Source organism: Carcharhinus amblyrhynchos, chromosome 1, assembly GCF_965287045.1.
Source record: "Carcharhinus amblyrhynchos chromosome 1, sCarAmb.v2.hapA, whole genome shotgun sequence".
In the NCBI taxonomy this organism is placed as follows: domain Eukaryota; kingdom Metazoa; phylum Chordata; class Chondrichthyes; order Carcharhiniformes; family Carcharhinidae; genus Carcharhinus; species Carcharhinus amblyrhynchos.
In genome coordinates this window covers 168,102,981-168,115,133 of record NC_137324.1, presented here as the reverse complement: position 1 = coordinate 168,115,133, position 12,153 = coordinate 168,102,981, and the positions used below count along the sequence as shown (strand labels likewise).

General features: G+C 45.6%; 1 protein-coding gene across 8 annotated transcripts in view; it reads right to left on the bottom strand.

Moving 5' to 3' along the window:
* psd3l (pleckstrin and Sec7 domain containing 3, like) overlaps positions 1-12,153 on the bottom strand; it is a 334,929-nt gene that overhangs the window by 147,137 nt on the left and 175,639 nt on the right. For all 8 annotated transcript variants that reach the window (XM_080195046.1, XM_080195047.1, XM_080195048.1 and 5 more), the window contains one exon: positions 7,566-7,763. In XM_080195046.1, coding sequence (XP_080051172.1) covers positions 7,566-7,763 — 198 coding nt within the window. The remainder of the gene's footprint in view (positions 1-7,565; positions 7,764-12,153) is intronic.

Genomic DNA, 12,153 nt, shown 5'->3' with positions numbered 1-12,153 from the left:
GCGTTATCGAGGACCTCACACACCCTGGACATTCTCTCTTCCACCTTCTTCAGTCAGAAAAAAGATGCAGGAGTCTGAGCTCACATACCAACCGACTCAAGAACAGCTTCTTCCCTGCTGCCATCAGGGCTACCGCACATTAAGTTGATCTTTCTCTAAACTCTAGCTATAACTGTAACACTACACTCTCTCCTTTCCTTCTCTAAGTATGGTATCCTTTGTGTAGCACACAAGAAACAATACTTTTCACAGTATACTATTACACATGGCCAATAGTAAATCAAATCAAAAATCATTCTTCGCCGATTCTATATCTTGTGAAATGGTTATCCAGTCACACATTTTTATTTCTATTTGCGCCATCAATTCATCCAATTTGTAACAAATGCTGCCCGCAGTCAGATACAGAGCACTTCATTCTGTCTTGCAAATACAGGCCTTATCTATTGAAGGACTTTGAAGTTTCTAAGCTCTATCTTTTCATTGCCCTTATCCTTATCCTGCTCTATTGCCTCATCATTTCTCTTTCATTTCAGACCTCCCCTTATCCCATCTACTCCCTCTATTATTCCGTTTAAAGCCCTTGCCACTACCCTGACTCACCAGAACAATGGTCCCAGCACAGTTCAGATGAAGACCATCCCAACATTACAGCCCCAACTTTCCCCAGTAAATGAACTGAAACCCGTTTCTCGCACACCAATCTCTGAGCCATGCATTCAATTCGCTAATCTTATTTACCCAAAGCCAATTCGCTTGTAGTTCAGGCAGTAATTCATATTATTATCTTCATGGTTCTGTTTTTCAATTTAGCCCCTAGCTGCTCACAATTTCCGCTTTGCTAGTCCTATCTATACTGTCGGTACCGACTGGGACTGTGACAAGTGGATCCTTCCCCTCCCACTGCAAGTCCTTCATCATCCCTGAGCAGATGTTACCGAAGCCTGGCACCGGGCAGGTAACACAGCCTTCTAGACTCATACTCTCAGCTGCAGAGAACAGTGCCTATCCGCCCCCCACTCCCCTCGACTATACCGTTCCCTACTTCCCCTGACCAACTAAGGTATAGGATTTTGGGGTAGGCCTTTCAGCCCTCAGATCATAAAGAAAGCAAATGGAATGTTGGCATTTATAGCTAAAGGAATAGAAAACAAAAGGTAAAGAAGTCTTGTTGCAATTATACAAAGCATTGGTGAGGCTGCACCTGGAGTATTGTGCACAGTTTTAGTCCCTGTATTTGAGGAAAGATGTAACGACATTGGAGGCAGTCCAGAGGAGGTTCACTAGATTGAAGGGATTGTCGTATGGAGAGAGATTGAACAGTTTAGGTCTATACCCTGGAATGTAGAAGAACGAGGGGAGATCAAGCTGAGGTATTCAAGATGATAAAAGGTATGGATAAAATAGACGTGGAGCAGACGCTTCTGCTGGTAGGGCATTCTGGGACAAAAGGTCATAGTCTTAGAATAAGAGGTAACAAATTTAAACAGTTGAGGAGAAACTACTTCACACAAAGGGTTGTGAATCTATGGAATTTGCTATCCCAAAGTGCGTGGATGCTGGGACAGTGAGTAAATTTAAGGAGGAGTGTGACAGATTTTTAATTGGTAATAGGTTGTAGGGTTATGGGAAGAAGGCAGGAAAATGGGGACAAGGAGCATATCGAATGGTGGAGCAGACTTGATGGGCCGAATGGCTTAATTCCGCTCCTATAGCTTATGAACTTCTGGCTGATTGGAAACTCAACTCCATCTTTATGCTACAATCCTTCTTATGCTTACCATACAAAAATCAATCAGTTTTGAAAGTCTCAAAGGTGCCCTCGCACACCCTGCCTTCCACCCATCCACCCCCCCTCTGCCCAACCCCAACCCACCCATCAGCCGTCCTCCAACCTCAACAACTTGTTAAGGTAGGTGGTGGCTGGGAGGGGGAAGGTGTGTGAAGAATATTTACTTTTTGTCTTCATTAACCAATGTGGGCCTCCACGTGGGTGACATCAAGTTATGAGTAACACAGTGAGAACATGTGGCACAGTGAGAGTAGTGTAGTGAACCACTGGAGCAAACAAACAAGGCCGCAGCTGGAGTACTGTGTGCAGTTTTGGGCACCGTACTTACGCAAGGATATTTTGGCCTTGGAGGGAGTGCAGAGGAGGTTTACTAGGCTGATGCCGGAGTTGAGGGGATTGAGCTATGAGGAGAGGCTGAATAAATTAGGCTTGTACTCGTTAGAGTTTAGAAGAATGAGGGGAGATCTCATTGAGACGTATAAGATGATGAATGGGATGGATAGGATAGAGGTGGAGAGACTCTTCCCGCTCAGAAAGGATAGTAGGACTAGGGGGCACAGCCTCAAGATAAAGGGGGGGCGGTTTAGAACGGAGTTGAGGAGGAACTTCTTCACTCAAAGGGTGGTGAATCTCTGGAATTCTCTGCCCGTTGAAGTGGTGGAGGCTACCTCGCTAAATATTTTTAAGACGCGGGTTGATGGGTTTTTGATAAGAGAGGGGATTAAGGGTTATGGGGAGAGGGCGGGAAAGTGGAACTGAGCCACGACAGATCAGCCATGATCTTATTGAATGGCAGGGCAGGCTCGAAGGGCTAGTTGGCCTACTCCAGCTCCTATTTCTTATGTTCTTATGTTATGATCCTCCCCACATACAATCATAGGGCGGAATTTTACCAGCACGTCCGCACAAGATTCTTATGATCTCGCCCAAGGCCAATGGAAAATGCCGTCCTCCAAGCCTCAGGGGCAGGCGTGCCAGTAAAATTCCGGCCATTGAATTCTGCAGTGCAGAACAGGCCACTTGGCCCATCAAGTCTGCACCGATTCTCTGTCGATTATCCTAATCAAGCCCCCTACCCCACCCCATCCCATCCCTGTAATGTAGACCATTTCCATATGGTTAATCTCTCATTTTGGGACAAGATGGGGCAATTTAGCATGGCCAATCCACCCAACCTGCACATTTTGAGTGCTGGAGAAAACCAGAGCACCCGGAGGAAACCCACGCAGATGCGGGGAGAACATGCAAACTCCACACAATCACCCAAAGTTGGAATCGCATCCAGGTTCCTGGCACTGTGAGACAGCAGTGCTAACCAACGTGCCAAGCTGTTTGAAACACAGACTCTTCATTTCCATTCTTTTCCCAGTCAACACACTTGCACCAAAAATCTTGTTTTGCTGAGCATTTATAATCTACTTCTAATATAATAAATCCAAAAGACATGCCAGTAATTACTGTGCACAGCTTACAACTGTACAACAGTTGTTCCATGGGAGATAATTATGCAAGCCATCCTGTTACCCTAATAATGTATGGCATATGTTTTTAATTGAAAAACATGAGTCGATTAAAAATAAATCAATCAAAAAGGACTGAGCCTCTCTGCTTGACTTTTCACTGCAATAATGTCATCTTTTTAACTAGGATTGCCCTGGTTCCAATTAAGGAGGCAGTGGAGATAAAATATTAGTAGCTATCATTACAAATAAATAGATATCAAAAGGAAAGCATGCACAACCATTGGTAACCAAGAGAGCCTGGACAATTTTAGCCCTGATCTATGAAGGTTGACTCCTAAGCGACAGTGAGTTATAACAGGCCTTCTCAAAACAGGAAGCACTATGGCTTGGGAGTGTCAAAGAAGGAAATAAACTATGATTGCCTTTTACATCATAGTAAGTCTGGGTCTTGATCACAGATAGCGTGAAGAGGATATAGGAGGGGGAAATCACCAATCCACTGCTCGTCTCATGTGAGCAACTCAAGTCACGCATTAGTGAATGAGTTGTTCAAGCCTTTATAAGTGAACAACGTAGGGGTGGCACAGTGGTTAGCACTGCTGCCAGGGGCCTGGGTTCAATTCCCGGCTTGGGTCACTGTCTGTGTGGAGTCTGCATGTTCTCCCCGTGTCTGTGTGGGTTTCTTCCAGGTCCTCCAGTTTCTTCACAGTCCAAAGGTGTGTGGGTTAGGTGGATTGGCCATGCTAAATTGCCACTTGGTGTCAGAGGGATTAGCAGGATAAATACATGGAGTTATAGGGATAGGATGGGATTGTTGCTGGTGCAGTCTTGGTGGGTAAATGCATGGGATTATGGGGATGGGGCTTGGGTGGAACTGTGGTCAGTGCAGACTCAGTGAGCTGAATGGCTTCCTTCTGCACTGCAGGGATTCTATGAACCACATCCCCAGACTCTCTTCATACAATGCTTGGCCTCAAACACACTCTTAAGTTAAGAATTGAAAATGAAAATATCCTTTCGTCATTGGGAATTTTGTTCCCAGGATGGTGATTATGTTATGAAAGAAGAAAGGGCAAGGGTCAAAAAAAAACAAGGGATGAGAAAAGAATGGAAAAAAATCAGATTTATGCTTATCTTTCCAGACCGCAGCACATCCCAATGAATACTTCACAGCCTACAGGGTACTGATGAATTGTTGTCATTGTTGTGATGCAGGAGCCAACTTGTGCACAGCAGCCTCCCACTAATAACAATGAGATGTAATGACCCAATAAATCTTTCTTAGTGATGATGGTTCAGGGATAAATATTTAACCGAATACCAGGAATAAACCCCTACTCTGCTTCAAGCTTGATATATTGTCACATATATTGGGATACAATAAAAAGTATTGCTTCTTGCACATTATACAGATAAGACATTCCATTCAGAGAGTACATAAGGGAGAAGGAAATGAGAAGGTGCAGAATATAGTGCTGCAGTTACAGGTAGGGCAAGAACAGTTGGAGTTTAATTTTAAGAGCATAGCAGTAAAAGGTGGAATTGGAGGGTATGCTGGGGACAGCTCGCGAGAAGTCATCTCGCTCTGACGCCATCTTTTTCTGGTAATCAGATCTTTTTGTGTCATGGGATCCTTTGACGACCTGAGGGGGCAGATGGGCCTAAGTTTAACATCACATCTAAAAGGCAACACCTCTAACAATACAGTGCTCCTTCAGTTCTGCACTGTTGTCTAAACCTGGATTGTGTGTTACTGGACTTGAATCGAAAACCTGCTGACAATAAAGCCACAAGTAGGCTTCCATTAACACTGCAAAGTTACTGCAAAAATCCCATAGTCAGTACACACTGGCACCTGTTTGGGTACACCAAGGGAGAATTAAGCATGGCCAATCTAACCAGCATGTCTTTCGGACTGTGGGAGGAAACCCGAGAACGCAGAGGAAACCCACGCAGACACAGGGAGAATGTGCAGACTCCACACAGACAGCCAGCCAAGCTGGGAATCGAACCAGGGTTCCTGGCACCGTGAGGCAGCAGTGATAACCACTGTGCTGTGCCGCTCAGGCTTGTGAGAGACCAGGGGGCGACTCCAAAGTAACAGTGACAGTGCAATGGCTATAGAGGTGGGGGGGGGCGGAATTTTTCCGTTCCACCCGCCACCGGAATCGGAGCAGACAAATGGTGGAACATGGAAAGGTCCGTTGACCTCAGGCAGATTTTCCAGTTTTGGGACGAGCGTGGCCAAAAAATGCCACTCTAGATGTTTCAACACAACCACAGTAATGGAGGGAGTTTTGCTCTATGTTTTCAGGACCCTTCAAGCTGTAACGTCATTATCTGCATAGTTACTGGAGTCCATCTGATCTGCTGTAATCATAGAATTCCTACAGGTGCAGAAGGAGGCCATTCGGCCCATCGAGTCTGCACCAACTTTCCGACAGAGCATCTTAACCAGGCCCATCCTCCCCGCTTCATTCCCTTCACCCTACGTATTTACCCCGCTAATTCTCATAATCTACACCTCTTGGGACATGAAGAGGCAATTCAGCGCATGGTCAATCCACCTAAGTTACACATTCTTGGACACTAAGGGGCAATTTAGAATGGCCAATCCACATCTTTGGAGTTGGGAGGAAACAGGAGAACCAGGAGGAAACCCACGCAGACATGAGGAGAATGTGCAAATTCCACACAGTCACCCAAGGCCAGAACTGAACCTAGGTCCCTGAAGCTCTGAGGCAGCAGTGCCAAAGACCCTCATTTTAGAAAGCAGAACATCCTAGCAAAACAGGTTCAAGGGGCTGAATGGCTCCACATTCTTTGGTTGTGTGTTCTTTGTCATTCAAGCGCTAAGTGGACTAGAGATTCCTATTATGGGTGACACAACCTCCAATCCCAACTCCGCACAATCACCTCCATCACGACCGAACCCCATTCTTTATCAAGTAATTGACGTTAGATCACTTCCCTAGAGATCGGCACCATTATACAAGATTGTGGCTAAACCTGTTCAGATTCCCACAGGAAATGCAGTCCTGAGCATTGACCTCGCAGCATTATCATAGGAAGATGAGGACCAGAACGGGACATTCAGTCATAGAATCCCTCCAGTGCAGAAGGAGGCCAATCAGCCCATTGAGTATGCACCACCAACCATCCCACCCAGCTCCTATGTGAATAACCCTATATATTTATCCCATTAACCCCCCTCACTCTAAGGAACAATTTAGCATGGCTAATTCTCCTAACCCGCACATATATGGACTGTAGGAGGAAACCCACACAAACACAAGAAGAACGTGCAGACTCCGCACAGACCCAAGCCAGGAATCAGTCCCTGGTACTGAAGCGACAGTGCTAATCACTGTGCCACACCCCCCCATGCTTACTATGCCAATTAAGTCATGGCTGATCTTTATTGAACTCCATGTACCCGCCTTGCTTTGTAAGCTTTGGTATCACTGCCCAACAAATATCTATTAAATTCAGTTTGAAGTTATTAACTGTCCAAACTTCATCAGCATTTTGGGGCAGAGGGAGAGAATTCTAGGTTTCCACAACTATCTGCAAGGGTGTTTCTTGAGATCTACTCTGGAAATCATTGTGATAACTTTAAGGTTGTGTCCCCTCGTTCCAGACCTCGCTACCAGAAATAATTCCTCTCCCCTTTAATCATCTCAAACACCACAATTAGATCATCTGTTAATCTTCTAAAAGTCAAGGAATATTGTTAGTAGTACAACTTTTTTTTTATTCATTCATGGGACATGGGTGTCGCTGGCTGGCCAGCATTTATTGCCCATCCCTAGATGCCCTTGGAGGGCAGTTGAAAGTCAACCACATTTGTGTGGTGTGTGGAATCACATGTTGGCCAGACCAGGTAAGGATGATAGATTTCCTTCCCTGAAAGGACATTAGTGAGGTTTTTCTGACAAATGGCAATGGTTCCACGGTCATGGTCGATTTCAGATATTTTTAATTGAATTCAAATTCCACCATCTGCCGTGGTGGGATTCGAACCTGGGTCCCCAGAACATTAACTGAGTTTCTGGATTAACATCTAGCTATAAAACCACTTGGCCATCGTCTCCCCATAACTTGTACATAGCTAACCAATCCATCAATCAAAGGGGGTCAGGGGTTATGGGGAAAAGGCGGGAGAATGGGGATGAGAAAAATATCAGCCATGATTTGATGGACCGAGTGGCCTAATTCTGCTTCTGTGTTTTATGGTCTTATGATCTTAAATTCACATTAGCAAAGGCTTCCAGGGCAAAGCGCTCAACCAACGGACGCCTGAGACTTACTTTTTCCCCAAGTGTTTTGCAACATCAGATTGCCTGAACCCTTCGAGATTGTACAGCCGCTTGGCCAGCCTCTTGGCCGCCTCCAGGTCGCTCTTGTTGCCGTTGGTCACCACATCAGTGCTGCTGTGGAGTTCCAGCTGCTCCATGCTTTCCACTTCAAGGTCCCCATCTGGAAACATTTCCTTTAGGCCACGCTCGCTGTGATTAAAACAAAAAGAGCAGAGGTGAGGGGAAGTGAACACACTTACTTCCAGAATCATCGATGGTTTAAACACCACAAAATACAGACAGAGTATGTACTAACCAGCGGGAAAGCTGTGGGGACAGGCCTAAGGTACTGAGGTAAAAGCAGAAAATGCTGGAAACATCCAGGAAAGTTGGACAGTTTTTTAAAAACTTATTAGTCACAATTAGGCTTACATGGACACTGTAATGAAGTTACTGTGAAAATCCCCTAGTTGCCACACTCTGGGTTCAAGTATGTTAGCACGGCCAATGCTCCTAAACTGCACATCTTTGGACTGTGGAAAGAAACCAGAGCACCCGGAGGAAACCCACACAGACACGGGGAGAATATGCAAACTCCACACAGACAGTGACCGAAGCCAGGAATCGAACCCGGGTCCCTGGCACTGTGAGGCCGCAGTGCTAACCACTGTGCCACCGCAGCATCCACAATGAGTAAAAAAAGTTGACAAAGGGCCATATTATCTGCTTCAAGACCTTGTTCAAAAATTGATGGCTGCAGAGTGGTCAGCTGTCATGCATCTCATCACCTCATGTTATTCTCCACTGAAGTTAAGAGGCGAGGTGAGTGTGACTGTCCTTGATGCCAAGGCATTTTGACTGAGTATGGCATGAAGGAACCCAAAAACAACCATCACTGTTTGTTGATGCCATTAATGTAATAAAAAATGCATGAAGGTGCGTCCCAGGAGCATTATGAAATTAAATTTGATACTGAGTCACATAGGCAGTATTAGGTTAAATGATCAAAACCTTGGTTTTTAAGCTGCGCGTTAAAGGGTGGTAACTGAGGCAGAGAGAGAGGTGGGCAAGGAATTTGAGGGGCTTGGAGGCAGGATGCTGAAGTGATTAAAATCTGGGATGCTCGAGGGGTCAGAAAGACGAGGACAGATATCTCGGAGAGCTGTAAGGCTGCTGGAGGTCACAGAGATCAGGAAGGGTGAGGTGATGGAGGAATCTAAAAACAAAGATTAGGGTATTAAAGTCAAGATGCTACTTGAATGGGAGCTGATGGAAGTCAGCGTGCAATAAGAGCGACAGATGTAATACGAGTTAAGATACAAGCAAGAGTTTGGATGGTCTCAAATTTACGGAGGGCAGAATGTGGGAGACCAGGCAGGAATGTGTTGAGATAGTTAAGTCTAGAGGCAACTAAGGCATGAACAAAGATTCTATCAGCAAATGAGCTGAAAGAGGACCAAAATCAGGTAACATTATGGAGGTGGAAACCGGTCATCTTAGTGATGCTGCAAACATTCGGTGGGAAGAATGACAAAAATGACACAGTGGCACAGTAGTTAGCACTGCTGCCTCATTGGGTTCGATTCTCGGCTTGGGTCACTTCTGTGCAGAGTCTGTACGTTCTCCCCGTGCCTGCGTGAGTTTCCTCCGGGTGCCCTGGTTTCTCCCCACAGTCCAAACATGTGTGGGTTAGGTTGACAGGCCATGCTAAATTACCACTTCGTGTCAGAGGGACTAACTAAATTCTACGGGCTGGGTAGGACTGGGGGCACTGCAGACTCAATGGGCCGAATGGCCTCCTTCTGCACCGTAGGATTCTATGACTCTACATGCCTAGTTTGCAAACAGACTGGTTTAGTCTCAGCTTACATGGAGGGGGATGCAGTCAACAGTTACATAATGGTGTTCAGGGCAAATTTAATGGAAGAAAATTTCTGCTTATATACTCATGGGGTGTGCGTCAGATAAGCATTCTGATAATTTAGCAACAATGAAATAGTTGAGAGAGGTTGCAATGTGCGAGGTGCCATCAGCCCCAGTAAAGTAAATGTCAACGAGGGAGGGATCTCTCTACTGGCTGGAATCATATTGAGCAAGACAGAAGATGGTTGTGGTCGAGCAAGTCAGCCCCAGGACGTCATCACAGGAGTTCCTCAGAGGAGTGTTCTAGACCCAAGTGCTTTTTAAAATTATTTTAGAGAATGTGGGTGTCACTGGCCACAGCAACATTTATTGCCCACTCATTGTTACCCGTGAGAAGGCAGGGGTGAGCTACCTCCTTGATGCTATACTTGGTCAAAAGCTGTCTTGATGTCAAGGGTCGTCACCTCTGGCACTGAGCTCTTTAATACATCTTCAACTACTTCATCAATCACCATCCCTCCATCATAAAGGTCAGAAATGGGGATGCTCAGTAGGACTCAACATCAGACAATGAAGCAGTTTATACCAGGACTAAGCAACATCTGAACATGCAGGCTGGAGCTGGCAAATAGCACACAACAGTCTCAGGGGAGGCGCTGGCCTAGTGGTATTATCACTAGATTATTAATCCAGAAACTCAGCTAATGTTCTGGGGACCCGGGTTCGAATATCACCACAGCAGACGGTGGAATTTGAATTCAGTGAAAAATATCTGGAATTAAGAATCAACTGATGACTATGAAACCATTGTTGATTGTAGGAAAAACCCATTTGGTTCACTAATGTCCTTTAGGGAAAGAGATCTACTGCCCTTACCTGGTCTGGCCTACAGAACCACAGCAATGTGGTTGACTCTCAACTGCCCTCTGAAATGGCCTGACAAACCACTCAGTTCAAAGGCAATTAGGGATGGGCAATAAGCGTTGGCCCAGTTAGTGACACCCAGGTCCCAAGAATGAATTAAAAGTCATGTCACACATGGTGGAAAATGACATATCCAGCAAGAGAGAATCTATCCTTCTCCCCTCCCATCAACATCCTGAGGCTTACTTATCATTTACCAGAAACATAGTGGACCCTGGAATCACTGAATCCCTAACGCAGGAGGAGGCCATTTTGTCCGTTGTGACTCTCCGAAAGAGCATCCCACCCAGGCCCAACCCCCCTGCCCTATCCCCACAAACCTGTGCATTCACCATGGCTAAACCAACATTCCTACACATCTTAGGACACTAAGGGGCAATTCAGAATGGCCAATCCACCTAATCTGCTTTGGACTCAGGGATCTCCCACTTTCTACGCCTTTTAGCTTTGATAAAGGGGTCATTCAGACTCGAAACATCAACTCTTTTCTTTCCTTACAGAAGCTGCCAGACGTGCTGAGATCTTCCAGCATTTTCTCTTTTGGTTTCAGATCCCAGCATCCGCAGTGATTTGCTTCTATTAAGACCAGAATCAAACCTGGGGTCCTGGCGCTGAGTGAGGAAGCAATGCTAACCACTGTGCCGGCAGCCTAAAACAAAGGATCAGTCACATGAACAGGGTGCCTACAAGAGCTGGTCAGAGGTTGGAATTCTGTGGTGACTAACTCATCCCCTCACTTCACAAAATCTGCCCATCATCAAAAAAGCACAAAGTCAAGAATGTGATGGTATACCCTTCACTTGCCTGGATCAGTTCAGTTCCAAAAACACTCAAAGCTCAACAGCATCCAGGTAAAGACAGCAAGGCTGATTGGCACACCAACAACCATCTTCAACATTCATGCTCCCTACCATTGATGCCGTGTGCACAGTATGTACAAGCCACGCTGCAACAACCCATTGTGGGAGAGTCTTGGACTAGAGTTTTAAAAAAGTTTATTACTTAGTGTCACAAGAAGGCTTACATTAAGACTGCAATGAAGTTACTGTGAAAATCCCCTAGACGCCACATTCCAGTGCTTGTTCAGGCACCCTGAGGGAGAACTTAGCATGGCCAATGCACCTAACCAGCACGTCTTTTGGACCGTGGCAGGGAACCGGAGCACCCAGAGGAAGCCCACAGAGATCCGGGGAGAAAGTGCAGACTCCACACAGACAGTGACCCAATTCGGGGATCGGTCTTTGGCACTGTGAGGCAACAGTGTTAACCACTGTGCTGCCCAAACACGACAGCATAATCCTAGAATAAGAGTTCGCCCATTGAAGATAGACGAGGAATGAATTTATTCTTGAGGGTAGTCAATCTGTGAAATTCTTAATCACTGTGTCATAAAGTATATACAAACTCGAGATTGATTTTTAATCAGTCAGAGAATCAACGGTTATGGGGTTAAGGCAGGAAAGTGGAGTTGAGGATAATCATATGAGATCAGTCATGATCTCATTGAATGGTGGAGAAGGCCCGATGGGCTGAATGGCCTCCTTCTGCTCCTACATCTTATGTTCTAATGTATAAAAATTCCTTCAATGGCATCACACAACATATGGAACCTCCACAACATAGAAGGACAGCCATGGTCCATCTGGTTTGCTCTTTTACCAGTGGCATTGTCATTAATTATGGCAGCTGAAAACCACTGATTGGAAATGCCAGCTATGTGTGACTACAAGAGCAGGGACAAAAGCTGGGAATTCTGTGGACAGTAACTCACCTCCTGACTCTGCAATGTCCCTCAGGAAACTCAACGCTATCA